Source organism: Dipteris shenzhenensis, chromosome 21 (genome assembly GCF_047967505.1).
Source record: "Dipteris shenzhenensis isolate YYH24624 ecotype China chromosome 21, Dip_SZ_1.0, whole genome shotgun sequence".
In the NCBI taxonomy this organism is placed as follows: Eukaryota; Viridiplantae; Streptophyta; class Polypodiopsida; order Gleicheniales; family Dipteridaceae; genus Dipteris; species Dipteris shenzhenensis.
In genome coordinates, this window is record NC_141616.1 from 53,458,472 (window position 1) to 53,478,517 (window position 20,046).

The following is a 20,046-nucleotide window of genomic DNA, read 5'->3' on the forward strand; positions in this document are numbered from 1 at the left end:
AGAATAAATTGCCTTTTCTTTTCTCTCTTGTCAATGTACACAATTTTGAAAGATAAATGGTTATACTTTCTAATGAATCCATGCACAACTACATTATATGCCTCCTATTCTTTGACATCTGAAGGTCATACAAGATGATATCGTAGGTTATACTCTCCAATGACACAATTCATAGACAATGAGTTTGGGTATTAAAAATAAAAGACAATAACATGTGTTAGATTCGAGTCAAGTAATATTACAATCCTCTTGAAAATATTGCTACTCCGGATATTTGATATTCTCATTGACGACTACTTGGATCTTTAACAACCTTATTTGTAACAAATTTTTTCCAAATCATTCAACACTCTCAACATGTAATCGGCATTACATGCTCTAGAGGCAATGAATTTTTTAGCCTATGATTAGCATTTTTCACTCTAGCATGTGATTACCGTAACAATTTTTTAAATAAAACGTGATACTTTGTCAAGAAAACATCTACAACAAAACTTTAAAATGCACCAAAAAGATACAACATTAACCTTACTTCAAGGCTTGATTCATTTTCCTTTAGCTTCATTTTGTGACACACTTACAATTCTTGATTTACTTGATTCAATTTCTTGTGCCAAGTGATCTCTTTGCAAAACTTCACTTATGATCAAAGCTTTTTGTGCTCTTGAGTAACACGATACACTTCAATACTGGACAAAGAGTTGTAGCATGCTACTACAACCCAAGGTTTGGTTTTTGGAGTAAAGTGAGTATCAATGCTGCAATGGTATTGAAAAATCTTTCGTGCTATATGCCTAATGGTAACTATAATCGCTTACAAGAACTTGGTTGACATCCCCTACAAATTGTGCTATGTAAATATTTCACTTTCTCCAAATATCCAAACTTCCTAATCTCTTCTAACGATGTGCACTTCTCCCCTATCAAAGATAAAGGGATGTGCTATATGCAACACATACTATCCCTCTTGACTTTTTGATCTCCAGACTACCACATTTTTTAATCCTCGAACTACCATGGCTGCAAAACAATGAGAGCAAGTGGAGAGCACCAAGAGCACTAGTCCATGGTGGTTCAAAATAGTATTGTTTTGTGTGATGATTGAAAGTTTGAAATTGATGAAGAGAGTCGATGAATCACACTTAAAAGAGAAATTTCAACAACAAAAGACCACCCTCATGTTTGGTCTTCCTTTGATTACCCTTAAACCCCAATTGTGCTAGTGTGGATGCATGTACTTATTTTTTGCTTATCAAGTCCAAGTTGCAAATGTTAGTGCATATGGTCAAGTTGAACATGTTAAATATTAGTTAATCTTAAGATAAGTGGTTTTTAGGGCTTTCTAATGTGTTGTTAAGGTCAAGTTTTAATCCTCTTGTGGAGATCCTAGGTGCTTTTGTCTTTGTCTCTCTAGAGATCACCTCTTTGTCTCTAGTACTACCCTTTGGTCAAGTTGACCTAAGAAGTGATTAGTGTTAGGATTAGTCGTATTTTCGAAGATTGTAATGAGTTTTAAGTCTAGGTTTGTCTCTTTGTCAAGGTCTTAATTGACTTAATCACTTTGTGTGGATTCACCATACTAAATAAATATTATTTAAATCAGGGTCTCTTACCTCATCCCCACTCATTATTTAATGGTCCATCCCTCTTTCACCTCTTTTCTCTCCTCTCTCTTCACTCGTCTCCCTTACCCATATTCATCATCTTCACTGATTTTTTCTCTTTCCCTTTCCTTCAACTTACACCTTTGTTTCCCTTTTACAAGCTGTTGGAAGTGTTTATTCAACTACTTTCACTATCACCTCCAATAACATTCCAAAAGGCAGGACCTTGTGCAATTCCCACCTTGTTTAACATGCCTTTTTAAAATTGGACAATGCATCCCCTTATAGTAACATTTTCTGAGCTAGAATCCAACCTAATGCCAGTGCTAGTATTCAGGTACAGAACCATGTGATTGATTACACAAAGTTTCCCTCCAAGAAGCACTCAAAGAAGTTGAGTAATCAAGCTGTTTCATTTATGCAGCAGGACCAAAAAATCTGAATATACAATAGCATATACCAAACTCAGACAATCTCTCCAAATGGTGCTGATATTGTGAGCTGATAGAGAGAATAGTAGCTTCATCAACATGTATCCTTTCATTTGAATTGCTGACAATATAGGGGTTTGGATTAAAAATAGAAGCATTGAATCTCTGATTTTGTGAAGCAAACAAAAAGGTCTAGGAAACAGTCAGCTTGAGGGATCATCACACTGAAAAACTCCGGATCCAGTGTCACATTACAAACGAGTTCATAATTCCAGTTTTAATTATTGCTTATTTCATGATGCAAAACTTCTGTTCATCGTAGATGCATATTGCCCTTTATATCAATTTTCCAGTGTCTTAAAAATGATTCTAGGACTCTTCCAAAACTATATTGCAAGCTGTTCTATCAGGCCACTGTCTGCAAAGCTCGATCGAAGGCAGCCTCAGCAGCAGTCGTCCTCTTTACAAGCACATGATTAGGGTGGGACATCCTCAGCTGACTGCATAACAAACGCCATTGAAGGTTTTAGATCGAATAGTGGGCATCATAGGTATGTATTCATATAGCCATGTGATGCATATATCTAAACAGAAAACACCCACAAATTCACCCAAAAAATGACAATCACTTTCATTTTATGAAGAAAACAGTAAATACAAAGTTACACATAGGAATGGACTCTCTAGGAGTGCTTGGAAATGGAGAATTCGAGTCCACCTGAAATAACGATTAGATGACTTTGACAGATGAAGACTACACACGACTAGATTTGCCAGTGTATCTGGATCTTTTGCATCCTGTTCATTTAAAACCCAACAATGGTCAATATCCATAATAATAAACACTGCCCACCATGGGGGGAAAACACAAAACATCATGCAGCCCTTTTCCTCCAACACACTCTGCTATAGAACAGTTTCACGAATTTGTCGCACAGGCAGATAAGACTGAACACATGTATAACAGAACTGGGAATGAATGCAAATGTTACGAAACTGTTACTTAACCAATGCCGAAAAAGAAGAAAAGGAAATTATCTGAGGAAGGAAGAGCAACTTCAGGTTATGCTTGCAGACCCATGAAAAAAAAGTTGCATCAAGAAACCAATGCACACCTTACCTTGTTCAATGCCTCAAGCAATGCAGTCTCAGCTTCATCAAAACGTCCCAAATGCATGCAACACACAGCTTTTCCGTTCAAAAGTAGTGCTGTTTGCACATACTTGTCACAGAAGTCCTGAAAAATATAATAAGCTTCTTGGACCTTTGGCCCACCCTGCAGATGAAGACATGTTAGCACAAGAAATAAACAACCCTCCTTGACAACAGCAGACAAAGAGAGCCAGCTAATGAAGTAAAAATGCAGTCTTTCACAAAGTGCAGAATGAATACCAGAGCTAAATTCAACCAAGCATTGGAAAGCTGAGTCAATGTATGATCTTCATCGATTTGTTGCATAGATTTCAACTGCTTCTCAGCATGATCATTCCTAAACATTTTGAGATATATCTGCACATTTAAAGCACATCTGCAACAAACAAAAGGGCTGCCTTAGCAAAGCCAAAGAATATTACTTGAAATAGGCATCATTTGCTTCCCGTGCTACATCATGCACATGGAATACCAAAATTATACATAAAATCAATTCAGCTACAGAAGCGAAGTCACACAAGGGTAAGTAAGCACATAATGTATACCATACAAATGTAATCACCAAGTTTGGCACATACTCGCGATACATGAATCTCAAAGGAGTACTAACAATTCTCTATCCATATGAATACTACTACCAGCCTAAAAAGAGGCTCTGCAGATCGCTTCTCATTGCATGTGTCAATGTTAAGTGTTATGTGAATTTTTGTGTCAATGTTTTGTTATTGCATGTGTCATATCCAACTAACAGAGACATCGTTCAAAGCTTGGATGATATTGAAGGACAAACGAAGCAAACTCCTCGACACAAGTTCTCAACCTCCAAAATTAGTTGTACACCATCAGGATAGAGGAAGGTGATTCCGTGCATGACCACATCACGAAGATTGAGGTTGTTTGGGACCAGTCAGAGACAGTTGAACAGAGAATGGACACTGACGCACTGGTAATGCCCCTATTAAGCATGCTTACAGAAGCTTCACAGGCTTGTAATGAATGTCAAGCATCGGTTTAAAAAAATAAAGCTGCTGACCTTTGAAGAGATGGGGTTGATGTTACAGGCAGAAGTGAAGGAGAAAATGTTCAATGGAGACGATGAGGACCTACTTTGCATTGAACAAAGGTAGAGCAAGGGCACGCCCAAGGATGAAAAAGACTCAAACAATGAGAAGTCCCCAGGCAGTGACTATTTCTACACTTTTTACATCACATCAGCTATAGCACTCTTCACCAAATGTAGGAAGCAAGAATGGTGGACAGATTTCCACTGATCACATGCAGCCCAAATGTGTGCTGGCCTGCATGGAGGGCAAGCATACACAGGAAACTATTCTTGAAGAAGGCCATCTTTCAATCAATAATCCCACTGGAGTGGTCTACCTCCACATTTTCAGAAAGGTGACCTTTGAATAGATGGGGGTGATGTTACAGGCAGAAGTGAAGGAGAAAATGTTCAATGGAGACGATGAGGACCTCCTTTGCATTGAACAAAGGTAGAGCAAGGGCACGCCCAAGGATGAAAAAGACTCAAACAATGAGAAGTCCCCAGGCAGTGACTATTTCTACACTCTTTACATCACATCAGCTATAGCACTCTTCACCAAATCTAGGAAGCAAGAATGGTGGACAGATTTCCACTGATCACATGCAGCCCAAATGTGTGCTGGCCTGCATGGAGGGCAAGCATACACAGGAAACTATTCTTGAAGAAGGCCATCTTTCAATCAATAATCCCACTAGAGTGGTCTACCTCCACATTTCCAGAAAGGTGACCCCAATCAATCTCTAGATCAGACTATTTTCTTAGCTTCATTCATAATTTTAGACATACAATTTGCGGAGTTTTGGGGAAAGAAATCATAGGCCTTCAGCAATTTAACGTCCAGAATGAGAATGGAAAAGCCTAGTAATGGTAACAACTCAAGAGTGCTGCCGAGATCAAGTATGGAGGTCAAGGTGAAACTATTTTAAGTTAAACATTGAGAGATGGTCCAGAGAGCCAAGCTACTAGGAGTCTTAGTAAAGGTGGAGGAGGACAGCATTGGTTTCTCATTGTGTTGTGCTGAGAACAAGGCTGACACAAAACGTAAAGGACATGTCTTTGGAGCGACTTCCAGGATCAGGTCAGAGGAGTACAGGGATGCTAAAGGTTGCAGTATAGAGTTTTATGTGGATATAGTGGGTGCCTCCAAAAGATACTTGGCTTGTCATCGACGTCATCAGCGCCCAACGGTGGGTGTAGACCATAGTATAAACATATGCTCTCACATATACAAATCCACACATCCACACATACTTGAGCATCCATTTATACAAAGTCTTCCTACTGAGTTTCACACACACACACACACACACACACACACACATATATATTGTTGGAAATGAGGGATAGAATCACTCTAACCTCGCAACCTCTGCGGAATAGGAACAGCTCTGTCTCACTCACTCAATGATGCAGACCACACACTAGACCTCACTCACAAGATAAAGTATATACAGGATATACAAGAGAGAGAACCTCAGATGTATTCCTCCACCAAGTAGTGGGCAAGGAGATGAGCACAAAAGACCAGCAAAGCACTGGATACCTAAAGCCTGAATCAGGGGCTGGACGGGCTGCATCCTGGCCGACTTTCTGGTCGGTCCAGGGGCTAGCAGGTTGACCTGCTAGTCGACCCTTTCCTGGCCTCAAAGAGGCCCCCCTGGGCAGCCTATATAAGGAGCTGCCATAAGGTTCAATGGGTTTGCTGCCCTGCTTGGTCTGGCCTCCCTCCAGCCTCTGTTTGCTGCTGATATGTAGCCCAAAACTGTTCCCCAGTATCCCTCCCCTCAGTCATACCCCCCTCCATGTCCTCATATGGGGGCTCACAAGTGGAGGAAATTGACTTCCAACACACACACACACTTTTTTTTGGGGGTTAAAATCCAACACACACACATAAATGTATGGATTCTCATTATTCAAAGTATATGTTCAAATTCTAAAAGGATTAATTATTTTTTCTTCTTGATTAGTGCGAGCAGGTGTGCATGTGTGTGTGAGTGTGTGTTCATCAATCCTTTTACATTTTGAGCATATACTTCATATAATTAGAATAAATCAAGAGTCAAAAAGAATATCCGTGTGTGTGTGTGTGTGTGTGTGTGTTCATCAATCCTTTAAATTTTGAACAGTAACGAGAGTTCAAAAAGAATATCCACGACCAAAATTTGCCATTTTGCCTTTGAAAAAACTCGCAAGAATTGAGGAAGAAAAGGAGAGCCATAACTATTGCTACATGATATGCATAATTTGATTAACATGTCTAATGGATCTTTCATAGTAAAGCTATTAAAGAAAATCAACTTTGCACCCATCTTACTCATCTTAATTAAAAATACAAACCCAGAGTATGATCTTACAATTCTAGAGTTTGTCCTCCATGTGTATATTTCAACGCTTCATTATAATCTTGCTCGTGTGCATATACTGTTCCAGCAACTAGTTGCAAAATTGGGTTACTTGCTATAGCCGGATCCGAAAGCCACTCTTTTAAACTGGATAAAGGCCCATCCTAGACCATCAAAAAACAAACACACACTTTGAGGTGAGTTTAAACATGTCCTTGATACAAAATCTCACAAAAACACTCCAAGAAATTAATAAAAAGACAAATACACCACATGCATGCAGCATTCCATTACGGTGTGTTCATACAACACAAGTCGCTTTGAACTAAAAAGGCAATAGGACCTCTATGAAATCAATGTTTTAAGGCTGCTAACAGATCGTGATACTATTACCAAAAATGGGATTGGAAACAAGAAGCAATTTATCTACCCAGCATTCTTGGAAGAAGATAACACTAATCAACTCCAACACAATCCCTTATAAAAGGCCCTAGTACAATTAATTATGAAGTGTCTGCCTTCCCAAGCTCTCAAGGATTGCACACTGCTAACAAATGGTGATACTATTACTAAAAGAGCATAGTGAAAATAAAAAATTGGAAGCAAGATACAATATAAAGGTCCCTATCCAATAAAGTTAAGTGACTCCCCCCCCAAAAAAAGCCCTTATTTCGCACTTAGCTGGTTCCCTCTCCACTCTTCCCTCGCGCTTCCCCCCCACGGTTCCTTGCTCGCTCGCTCCCCTAGTGTCCCCCCCCTTCTCTCTCTCTCTCTCTCTCTCTCTCTCTCTCATTTTGTGCTCGTGCACATGCATGTTCATGAAAACAACCCTCACCAACATTTAGCGAGTAAAGCTTCATTTGAGACATATCCATCATCGACACCAAGGATAAAAATTATGTAGCTATTAAATTCATATCGGATTATCCAATGGCCTTGGCCAAGGTAACAACTAATCTCAAGCTGACTCAAGAACGCCAAGAATACAAGACTGTGTCAAGAGTGGCAGCGGAAGATGTAAGCAAACTGAAGCTACAGAATCACACAGAGAATACTAGAGACAACAAGATGTGCCACAAACAAATCTGCTGTAACTTAGCCCATAAACCAGGGCAGCAACTGTAATACAAGGAGTCCTGAACAGGATGAGAAACAGGAGCTGCAGAAGGGGCTGAACTGGAGCAGAGGATCTGGGCACAAGGAGGCTGGAGCCTGGAACGAGGAGCCTGGATGAGCCTGGAGCGAGGAGGCAGAAGCCTGAGGCGAGGAGGCTGGAGCCTAGGAACGAGGAGGCTGAAGGAGCCTGGAGCGAGGAGACTGAGGGAGCGTGGAGCACGGAGGCTGGATGAGCCTGCAACGAGGAGGCAAGAGGAGCCTGGAGCAAGAAGGATAGAGAGGCCTGCAACAAGGAGGCAGGAGGAGCCTGGAGCAAGAAGACTGGAGGGGCTTGCAACAAGGAAGCAGGAGGAGCCTTGAGGAGCTGCTGGAAGAAGTGCTGGAAGAACTGCAGAGATAAAAAGGGGAAGAGAAGGAGGCCCTTTTATAGGGCAGGTTCAGGAGGGTCGGCCAGATGGCCTAGACCGACCAGCCTGGTCGGTCAGCCAACTGGGCCGACCAGCTGGTCGGCCAGAGCCAGGTCGGCCAGCCTACCCCCTCAGGCCCCCCTGCTGCGTGGGAGCTGGTCGGCCAGCCTCGGCCCTGTCTCGTGGGTGCCCCCTCTGAGTGTAGGAATAGCCTCCGACCGATGGAAAATAGTGTCACATACAAGTGTAGAACCGGAAATGAAAGAACCTTACGAGGGGCGGGCACACCCACAAAGAAGCCCTCACTCAGAGCAGTGTGCACACAAGTACACTGTAGACAGGAGATGCATATAATGCTAACACCCCCTCTCAGCTCCTGTCGAAGAAGCAGGGAGCTGGGTGAGTCCGCAAGAAGCTGGTACTGTCGATAACGAGCCAGATTGTTGAAGGATGGTGAACGGGAGAGTCCCCCTCGAGAGTATGTTCCCGGTTGGGGCCATGTAAAGAAACAATCCAAGACTCGGAGTGTAGTGCAAATGAGGAAGGTTTGTCGGTGAAGAGAATCCGGTAGATGGGAACCTGTACGAGAGAGTAAATGGAGAAGAGGATGTCTATCCCCCTCTGAAACTGCGACGATGTTATCCTTCCAGGTGTCATAGTTAGTACCATCAATCTTCTGAGTTTCGGAGAAGTGGGGAAGGATTGGGATCTGTATCTGGGTGTGGAGATCCGTACTTTTTAGACAGGACTGATGATTTCTTGAGTGGCTGAGGCCCCCCATGTGTTTCAATACCAAACAGAGAACAATCGAACCCAAAGATCAAGAGCCAATAGGTTCTGCCAGAAACCCCTGAATAAAGTCGTACGGGTGAAGACGGGAGCCGACCCGATGCGCGATGAAAGAAGGGGGGGAGAGGCTCTTGATGAAGCAGTAGGCTGCTATTGATAGTCCGGGGTACGGGATCAAAAATTCACAAAACCGATTTTCAAGATGCCGACTGGTGCCTGGCTTCGGGGTAGGAGATGCTAGAGAAGCTGTCAAGGTCACAGATGTGACTGGTGCCTGGCTTCGGGGTAGGAGATGCTAGAGAAGCTGTCGAGGTCACAGATGTACCTGGATTCAAGGGCAGGATGGATGCCGAGCAAAATTGAGGCACAAGAGGCACTGCCGACCAACAAGACAGGTGCCTAGGAAGATGCCGACCAGAGGGAGAAGTGACCAAGGTGCCGATCTCGGGGCAGGAGAAACAAAGGCTGCTGACCAGCAAGAAGGAGAAAGCAAAGAGCTGATCACAAAGGTAGGAGGAACATTGGCTGCTGACCAGCAAGAGAGATGCAGAGAAGAACTCACCCAGGGGTTGGTGGAAGCTTCAGTAACCAAGAGGATGGGGAGCACCTAGTGCTCTGATACCATGTCAAGAGTGGCAGCGGAAGATGTAAGCAAACTGAAGCTACAGAATCACACAGAGAATACTAGAGACAACAAGATGTGCCACAAACAGATCTGCTGTAACTTAGCCCATAAACCAGGGCAGCAACTGTAATACAAGGAGTCCTGAACAGGATGAGAAACAGGAGCTGCAGAAGGGGCTGAACTGGAGCAGAGGATCTGGGCACAAGGAGGCTGGAGCCTGAGAGCACGGAGGCTGGAGGAGCCTGGAACGAGGAGCCTGGATGAGCCTGGATGAGCCTGGAGCGAGGAGGCAGAAGCCTGAGGCGAGGAGGCAGAAGCCTGAGGCGAGGAGGCTGGAGCCTAGGAACGAGGAGGCTGAAGGAGCCTGGAGCGAGGAGACTGAGGGAGCGTGGAGCACGGAGGCTGGATGAGCCTGCAGCGAGGAGGCAGGAGGAGCCTGGAGCAAGAAGGCTGGAGAGGCCTGCAACAAGGAGGCAGGAGGAGCCTGGAGCAAGAAGACTGGAGGGGCTTGCAACAAGGAAGCAGGAGGAGCCTTGAGGAGCTGCTGGAAGAAGTGCTGGAAGAACTGCAGAGATAAAAAGGGGAAGAGAAGGAGGCCCTTTTATAGGGCAGGTTCAGGAGGGTCGGCCAGATGGCCTAGACCGACCAGCCTGGTCGGTCAGCCAACTGGGCCGACCAGCTGGTCGGCCAGAGCCAGGTCGGCCAGCCTACCCCCTCAGGCCCCCCTGCTGCGTGGGAGCTGGTCGGCCAGCCTCGGCCCTGTCTCGTGGGTGCCCCCTCTGAGTGTAGGAATAGCCTCCGACCGATGGAAAATAGTGTCAGATACAAGTGTAGAACCGGAAATGAAAGAACCTTACGAGGGGCGGGCACACCCACAAAGAAGCCCTCACTCAGAGCAGTGTGCACACAAGTACACTGTAGACAGGAGATGCATATAATGCTAACAGACTGAGGATCATTCATAAGACCATATTACTCAAAGAAGGAGATTGGCTTTCAACATTCTCCTTTAACTTAACAAAAAGAGAGAACACTGATCACGAGGAATTTCGACCCATTTCACGTGTTAAAGCTTAGACTTAAGTTACATTCAAGTTGGTGTATGCATTGTGCTTTGCATAAAGCCTTTAATCGCATTCCACCTACTACATTACCACTAGTGATCATAAAAGATAATAGATGTAACTAAAACATTAGAGCCTGAGCAAAGTGTCTTTCATCAAAAAATCTATATATGCAAGAAGCATTGCAAGCACAACTACTACTTGAGTTCAAGACTTATCCCCTGCTTTGGTCTTGCTTGTTAGATTTCATCCAACAACGCTGATTTTTCAGCTCTTGAAACTGTGCATCTATCTTTTTCAGATCTGTAATTGACAACTTGTGAAACAAGCTTTCCTATTCGTGACTTCAAATCTTCGAAGTCTATCATAGTGTAGAGTATAGTAAAATCAAATGTTTCAAGCAAGGTTGAAGTTGAAGCAAAAGCTAGAAAGGGAAATCCAACAAGGTCAATGGGAGGGCACAAGTGGCAGTGAACATGCATCAGTTTTGTGCATTAGAAGAAGACAACACAGGTCAGAAAATACAGTTGACTTTTCCAGTCAAAAAGTCAAAGTGTTCACTTTAACGACAACGTTGACTTTTTACCAGCCTGATCAACAGTCAGCGTTGACCAGCCAACCAGGGTCAATGGTTGGCCTCTAGCTTGCCCTAAAAGTCTATAAAAGGAGGTCATTTATTTATTCAAGGATCATCCAGTTTTGGGCCATCTCCCCTCCAGAGTTCCAGGCTGCAGCAGTAGCAGTTCACGGCGCAGCGAATCCCACATAGCAAGAGCCATAGGTGCAGCCATAGTAGCCCAATGCAGTAGCTAGGGGTGTTTCCATCGCACTTTTGCAGTCATTTTACAACGGCATAATACTCTGATTCTGTACGCCATTCTGGCACTCAAGTACAGACAAGAGTTAGGGTATTTTCGCCAGCATTTATACAGTATAAATAAAGCATTGTAGGAAGATCTCTAGTGTCATTATGCTTGAGTTCTCTACTTGCATTCATCTTTTCGGTGTGCTTCCGCACAGCAAGTCCCCACATGTTACATTGGAAATCTCATCCTCTACACACAGAGAGCTACCACTATCAAGAGGGGTGAACCAAGAGAGCTTCTATAAGTTTTGAAGCAACTAGACTCAAAATCTCTTCATTCAGGCTACGACTGCTTGTGAAGTCAAATTTTAGTCTCTCCCAAACGAGCATCTAAATCTAGCTGATAGGGCAACGCACCATTTAAGATAGAAAGAACTATCGCAATACCAGCAAGCCGCAACTTGGACAGAAACTTCACAAGGTGAAATTCGCATGTCCGCTAATACGGCAAAAGTAAATACCTAGATGAATCTAGGAACATTGCCAAACTCATCCTCTAAAAACACAACATAGTGCAGTTTCAATCTCACGATAGTCATTCATAAGATTAAAAACCATAAACTTCATCCCGCATAGCAGGGACTAGCTACTATGACAGCCCCACTGACGTCATCAGTGCCCAACAGTGGGTGTAGACCATAGTATAAAAATATGCTCTCACACATACAAATCCACACACCCACACATACTTGAGCATCCATTCATACAAAGTCTTCATACTGAGTTTCTGTCGGCACTCCGAGAAGAAGGGCAGACTCAGCCATGACGAAAGTTAGCACTAAAGGAGAAGGCTAATCAAAAAGTAGTCCAAAATCTCTTCATTCAAACTACAACTGCTTGTGAAGTTTAAACAATTTCATTTTAGTCTCTCCCGAACGAGCATCTACATCTAGCTGATAGGGCAATGCACCATTTAACATTCTGAAGCAATTTTTATTTTAATTTAGAAAGCATGTCTTGCTATTTAAATGCACAAAAAATGCAATTAAAAAATAACGATGATCAACCCCACATGTGGCTCTTTATAACTACTTCAACTATTCTAAATACTTGGAGCCAATTCTGAAAGAAACCACTTAACACAAAGAAGTGCTCCTAATCTGAAATAGATCGGATCATATTCACACCTTGTTGTTCAATTGTTTAATAAAGCTCACAAGAATGTTGAGGGTGGATTGCACCTCAAAGAGCTTTATTTCATCGGAAAATCAAAAATATCTGCAACACATAAACACATTTACCCACCTTACTATCACCGCTTGCCAGATACAAAGCCAGAAGCTTCACAGCCTGAAGAGAAGTTGGTGCAGAATCATTGATTTCATTGATGACAAGCTGCAAATTCCAAATAAGCATGGGTTAAACCTAACTAAATCATTTCAACCAAACAACAGCAATCATATAGCACTAAGACCAGAATGGCAAAAACCTTGTGAATTCAAGTCCTATCAGCGAAACAGAGGTAGTCAAAAGACATCTATCGACCATCAATTGTTGAATACTTGAGGAGATTCTTAGAGCACGAGTCACCACCGTTACAAACTTCTAACTACAACACAGGAGTAGAACTTTCGCAGCCGTCCAAGTCTTTACCCAGTCTCAACTTACAAACGCCATTGCAGGGGTGATATCTTCAATTTTGATAAAACGCTGGAATTTCAACTAGAACGAAGCAGAAACCGTTAACATCCACATGGTATAGGTTGAAAATGTTGCTAAACAACTGGAAACCTTAGGGTGAGAAACACTAGCCCTGCACCTGACATTAAATAAGCCCAGAATATGTATTACGAACGAGCATCACCCTCCATACGAAACAGTCAAGATTTTTCCGATCAAACCACAAACGCATAATGCAGGACTCCTCGAGTCTGGGTTATATTAGGGTTATGAGGATAATTACATACAGACGACTTTTTCAATTCTAAGATGTTTCTTGCACCGTGATTTGATACCTTAGATTACAAAAGTAGAGGGGAAAATGTCATTCGCATCCTTTGCCATTTCAAGCCTTCGCCTTACCTGATTTAAAAGGTCAGTTCGAGAAGAGGAAAGGCTGATCGTGCAAGACTAAGGAAGTTGAGACAATGCTTACGAACGACAGGACTTACGAACGTCCCTAGACAAAGCGATCTATCACCTTCACCAGCAAAAGAAACAGCGACTGTCGCATTCCGGACAAAATGCGAAGACTGAGGTGAAGGTTATTTCAGACGACATCTGTTTGATTTAAAATGCAGATCCGGGGGATCTGCGTCGCAGGAAGCAAAGCGGAGGAGATCTACAGAGAGCAGCACTGACCTGGAAGCTACCGAGAGCGATGTAAGATCGGTAGACCAAGCAATCACGGTCGATGGTCTCGGACTCAGAAAGGCCATCTAAATTACTGTCATTGATGGCGGACTGATAAGCACCGAGGTAGAAAGAATTGCGGATGGGGAAGAGGGCATCAGGCCCGCTCATCTTCAATTCACAGCAATTCTTCTTCTTCTTCTTCTTCTTCTTCTTACTTAGTAACTGGAGAGGAGGTTTGGAGGGTCAAAACGTTTAATTTGGATTTGAGTTGTTCTTCCAAACCACGGTGGTGTGTTTTAAACTCACTCGGGTCTCCAAGAGAAAAGGGTTAGGCCTCCGTTTTCTTCTCCATTTGTGGTTCCCAACCGATTGCAGCCCGTCAAGCAAGACCCGTTTCCTACATATATCAGAGTTACGAGCACGTGCTCAGTTTGAAGTCCGAGAAGCAACTTTCTGCCTCTTGCCTGTCCGCCGACAGGCATCCCATTGCCTTTCCTGCCTTGACTATGCCAATAGTAGTGCATGTGCCTAGGGTGACAGTGAGGATTTTCACACTGTGGTGCATTGAATGCATCTCGGCCGTGGGGTTGGCAATCTTGCCCGGCCATGATCCCTCACGATGGGATAGTGTGTAAACACCTTGATTTCCTACAGGTTGAGCAATCTAGAGTGATTTCCTACATACCTCCCTAATTGGACTTCCCCAATTGGACTTTGTCACCTCAATAGTTGGCAACTCTACTACTATGGCATTGCCCTATGGCATTGCCCTTTACTAGCATTGCCTCCTTAAAGGAATGCTATCGTGGAGGATTGAAACTCGTTTTGTCAATTTCCACGAGTAATTCTTAAAAAGATTAATTAAGTTGTTTGTTTCAAACTACCATTTATGAAGATCATCCTACAAAAATCGCCTTTTTGATAGCCCAACTGCCTTTTAAAAATTGTTTGATTTCTCTTTTGCATCTAAAAGCACTTGCTTTACCACTATGTACGAGGTAGTGCACACGTGCAATTGTGCCCTCGTACTTTCTTATGCTATCCATTTTGTTCATACCATTGATTTCTTCATTCATACCACGCCTATCTCATTGTTTCTCCTATCATAGTTTCTCATTACTTGGCAATTGAACTGCTATAGCTTCACCCTTTATTTCCTTTATACTTTCCCGTGCTATCCATTTTTGTCCATACCGTTGATTCCTTCATTCATGCCAACCTATCATAGTTTTGTAAGCGTGGGTTACCACATGGCCACTTGCTAGGGAAGGCTTCAGGATTTTCATCAATACCAGGCCACAATAATATCCAAAAGTCAATACTACGGCCAACTTCTAGCACACATTTCTGCTATTTGTTGAGTTTGTCCTTTTTTCCAAGCGCACTTTAGCCCAGAGGTGATTTTCATCCATCTGCTATTTCTTTTCCAGAAAACTTCTCAACAACTTCGCATGCCACAATTTACAATTGGTTAAATTTAGACTCTATGTCAAAGCCACTTTCGATCAGTCTATCCTTGAGCATTTTCATCTTATTTTAATGATATATGACATCATCTCCATCTCTCATTCTAAGTTTGGCCAATTGTATCTTTTGATTGAGGTGAGTCGCCAAAGTTTGGACTGCCATGTGTCTTGAGCAACGAAGATGTGGACTCTCTTATGCACACACCACTAACCATTCAAAGGTTTCGTCTTTCTCTTTTTTTCCTTGATGCTACAAAAGTCTACCGGTAGGACTGGAACTCACGACCACTCAATTAACAAACCAAGAACCTAATCACCAAGGCAACTAGGCTTGTGTAACACTTGTATGGAAGGTTTATATTACGATATGAACTCTTTTGGTTAATCCCAATGATAAAGTGCCAAAATAACAAGTTATCTCCTTCAATGACTTCATGACTAGCTTTTTAGCCATTTTCTCTATGTTGTCACCATTGTCTATGCCACCAAGCTCATGCTCTTCTTCACTGAGTTTTTTCTGCAAGCTTGAGCAATCTTCCTTACTTGCATTCTATGCCTCTTTATCATGCAGCGTCGTGAGGCTTTTTCTTGTACTCATCATGTTGGAAAGGAAAGGTCGTCAATCTTTGAACCTTCTTTTGGCTCTTGGGAGCTCTTTGCTTACTACCCATGCTAGCTTTCTTGCTTGCCTCTGCCCCTTCATATCACTATTGACGCTTTGGCCACTGCTCGACATCTTTTTGAGAGCTTTCTCGCTACCTGCTACTTATAACAAGAGGTGATTTGCTACAATCATGTTTGTATCACATGATTCGAGTCAGTTCTAGTGTCCTCTATAATCTAAAGATCATATATACATCATACAAACATATGTTCCACCATATTGTACATCATATACGGATATTTTGTATCATTTTGGACATCATTGATGCTAATAATCCATAGCCTAACATGCCATATTCCTTTTTCTTTTAAACCAACATTGTTTGTGAATATGACAAAGCGTGGCCCAACATCCTTTTTCAATGTGCTCATGCTTGGAGTGCATATTGCACCATTCCTTGGTTGATTAGGGTGGTCTTCATATGCCTTATTCCTTCTTAGCCATGGAAAAGTACATTTCTTGGTCCCTCATCAGCTATCTCTCATTTTTGTATTGTATAGCAACTCTTTATATGCTCTAATGGGGTTTCTAATCTCCATTGATCTCAAATCTAGATGCTTAACAACCAAGTCATAATTGTCATATCACTCCTTATTACAACACTGATTAACAAGTATCCTCATTTTGAGGACAATATCTTGCATTATTTTGACATTTCTCTACTTGAGATTATTTAACCACATCCTTACATCTTTGAATTTTCTTTGCTTGAGACTATTTAGCCATGTCCTCACATTGTTGCCATTGATTTCTTTTTTGTCTCTCTTCAAGAAGAAAGCCTTCATTTGATATTAGTCCTTTAAGTAATTGATAGAGTATTGATTGAACCACTGTTATGTTGGCTTATGTATAGTGGATCAAAGGTTGTTCATATATATATGCTTTGAGCTGTAGACATTTACTTAGCATACTCAGTAGAAGCTTTATAAATGATTCATGAGATCCTCCTCATCTAATCACTGGAATGTTTCCATTATTATGAAAGGAGATGATAGCTTTGTAGCCCTTTCTTTTTTTTTCAATAAAAAGACTTTTATTAAGTATGATAGAAACCTACAAGCATAAGCTCAGAAGCAAAAATATATAATGCGAAGCATGAGAGAAAAAGGCTCTTCAAAAAAAGCCATGGTGGAGGCTAAAAATGCCACCACATCCATGAAGAAAAAGAAGGGAGAACCCCTCCATTCTCTAAAGAAGATAGTCCTCTTGGCAGTGGTTTCCCAAGAAGAACCATACATGGTGCCCCAAACGGCCATCAAAGTATGAATAGTGTCTATCCAAATACTAATTAAGGTGTGAGCAGGGTGAACCTGAGATCCATTTATAGCCTTTGTGCATCTGGCTCTCCAAATGTGCCATGTTGAAATGCTATCAAGTAAGATCCACATAAGAATTTATAGCTTTGAAAGGTGAGGTAGAAACAATGTCCAGAGAGCATGACTCAACTATGTCTCGATGAATCAAGAAAGCCCATGAAGAGTCATGCCTCTCATAGAACACCTGAAGCCTCGTAAGAGTAAACCAAGCAACTGAGCCCCAAGTCATGAAGAATGGAGAGGGTATAAAAGTACTAAAATCCTAGCAACCCCCTTCCAAACTATCCTTGCATGTCTACAATCCCAGAAGCAATGTTGGATGGACTCTAGTGCCAACATGCAATGAGGACAAGTAGCTAGATCTTCATAGGTTTACTGCAATCCCTCCATGAATAGAAAGCCAAACAAAAAGAGTGGATTTTATATTCTTAAGGGATTCCAAAGTCTCTTCCAGGAAACCCTCTGCAAATCCAGAGATATCTAAAAATTCTCCTAATGAGTGGATCTAGAAGGCCTCTAACCTTTACAGCTCCTAGCATTACTGATAGTGTAACAAAAGAAGCGCCTCATCAATCCACTCCCACACCCCAGGGTCCCAATGTAAGAACTTTGGGGACACGTCCATAGAGACACAATCTCCATGAACCCATGGCAATAAAAAGTGGGTACCACTATGACTTGGAACCATGCTTGAATCAGAGAAAGAACAAGAACCAAAGGAGATTAAGGCTCTCATTGCTTTCACCACCCAAGTCAATCTTGATGAGGGTGATGACCCATTTATCTTCTAAGTTGTTTTGTGTGTGGTCAATAAGGGTTCTTTGCCCTGGGATGTCCCCCTTAAATTATGTGGTCAAAAGGGTTCTCTGCCCTAGGATGTCCCCCTTAAATTATTATTAGTCTTATGTGTGAGTTATTTCCTTGTCAAACCTATGAAAATTTTCTATGCATAGTCATTTTCCATTCTCCCTATTGTAAACCAAGAGTTATAGCCAGATTGAGTCACAGGTTGGGGTCATGAGTGTTGTTACTAGGTGTGAACAAGCCATGGAGCTTCCCATGTACTATTTTTGACGTGAGGTCATCAATTTGTGGGGGGGTATGTTGGGACAAATTGATGTAATGGGGTTGCACCAGGGGGTACAATGTATCACCACATGGTGGTTAGTGTGACCAAGTTAAGTGGTAGAAGGTTTTATTAGGTGTGATTAATAGATTCATGGACCTTATTGAGAGATCAGTGGAGAAATTAGTGGATCTAGAGATGCTCTCCCTTGGGCACATGCATTGTACCAGTTGCTTACATAAGGGCACTTCTACTTATGAATAAAGATGTCTTTTCACTCCATTGTTGGTACTCTCCATGTTTCCATTGGTATTCCATCACTTCTCACTATGTGCACTGTTCTAGGTGGGAGAGGGACCTACCTCTTCGTTTTGCTAGGTTCTTGGAAAGCCTTCGAAAAGTTGCCAACGGATAGAAAAGTTGACTTGGTCAACCACCTTAGGGGGAGTGCACAAAGGATCTAGGAGATTGATGCAACCATACTCTTGGATTGGTTGAGGTAGATGATATGCCTATTACTCGCTCTACTTGGATGGGGGCTTTTTTGAGAGTGGGCATTCTTACGTAGGTTATTGCCCTTTGACATGCAAGTGAGGATGCTATTGTATTTGATGTATGCTCAGGAGACAAGCTATCCATATCCATAGATGACATTTTGCTAGAGTTTTCCTTTTAGCCTGTAAGGATCTTAGGTTCTGATAGAGTTTGAAACTTACAAAAGATTCAATCAATGATAAGTACTATCAGGGCAACTCATTGGATCTCTTGATATATTTGACTATCACACAACTAGATATTTGTTATGCAGTAAACTCACTTGCATAGTTTATGGCAAATCCAAAATAGTCTCACTGGAATGCGACCAAAAGAGTCTTGAGATACATCAGAGGTACAAGACAGTTTGGACTAGAATACAAAGGAAATCATCCAAGGTTGCATAGATATTGTGATAGTGACTATGCCGAAGATCATGAGACCAAGAGATTGGGATATGTATTTTTCCTTGGTCAAGGTGCTATAGAAGCAAAAAATAGAGCACTCACTACTTCCTCAAGATTTGCTGAGAGCCTCTTCTTTGCATAGCACTCCTTTTCAAAGTGACCAAGCTCTCCATGGAAATTGCACTTCTAGGTCCTTTGAAGTTGCTTTTGACTAGATATGCCTCACTTTCTTTGTAGTCATTCCTTTGTTTAATCTTTCTTTCTTCTTCCAAGAGGGATGCCTCTATATCTACCAAATTAGACTCTGGAAGATTAGTGAGAGTAGTTACAATGGTACCATACTCACAAGGTAGACTCTTAAGAAATATAGCAATCACAATGTCATCATCAAGATCAAACTTGATGCTAGCTTGTTGAGTCAATATACTTTTCATGGAGTTTAGATGTGAGGATATTGATTCTCTTTTGTCCAACTTCAGATCAAAGAACTTAATGAGCAGAATATACTTGGAACATTTCCCATGTGCTCCAAAGACAATCTCAAGGTGCCTCCGTGCAGCATGTGTGGTTTCACAACCATCAATAAAGGAATCAATCAACCCTAGTGCAATATTGCTAATGCCTTTCATCCCTAGGTAACCGTAAGGCTTCTCGTTCCCTAGTAGTAGGTTTCTTCTCTTTCCCATTAGCAATATTCCAAATCCCCTTTTTCATGAGAACAAACTTGAGTTTGGTTTGCCATCTATGGAATCCCTCTCCCTCAAGCTTGTCCATCTTCTTTTTGGTAGACATAGGGAAGGTCTTACCAATAATGGCAGTGTCTAATCCCTTTACAACTCTTTAGAAAGAACCATC

The 20,046-nt window shown here is 42.1% G+C and overlaps 1 protein-coding gene across 1 annotated transcript; it reads right to left on the reverse strand.

Annotated features, from left to right (window-relative positions):
* Positions 1 to 2,123: 2,123 nt before the first annotated feature.
* Positions 2,124 to 14,034, reverse strand: LOC147889067 (Coatomer epsilon subunit). The gene is made up of 7 exons (XM_087392419.1): positions 13,745 to 14,034; positions 12,689 to 12,778; positions 6,590 to 6,741; positions 3,428 to 3,563; positions 3,156 to 3,311; positions 2,754 to 2,833; positions 2,124 to 2,535 (listed from the first exon to the last, which is right to left on the reverse strand). The coding sequence occupies exons 1-7, from the start codon at positions 13,904 to 13,906 to the stop codon at positions 2,442 to 2,444; spliced, it is 870 nt and encodes a 289-aa protein (XP_087248545.1). The 5' UTR covers positions 13,907 to 14,034; the 3' UTR covers positions 2,124 to 2,441.
* Positions 14,035 to 20,046: the final 6,012 nt, after the last annotated feature.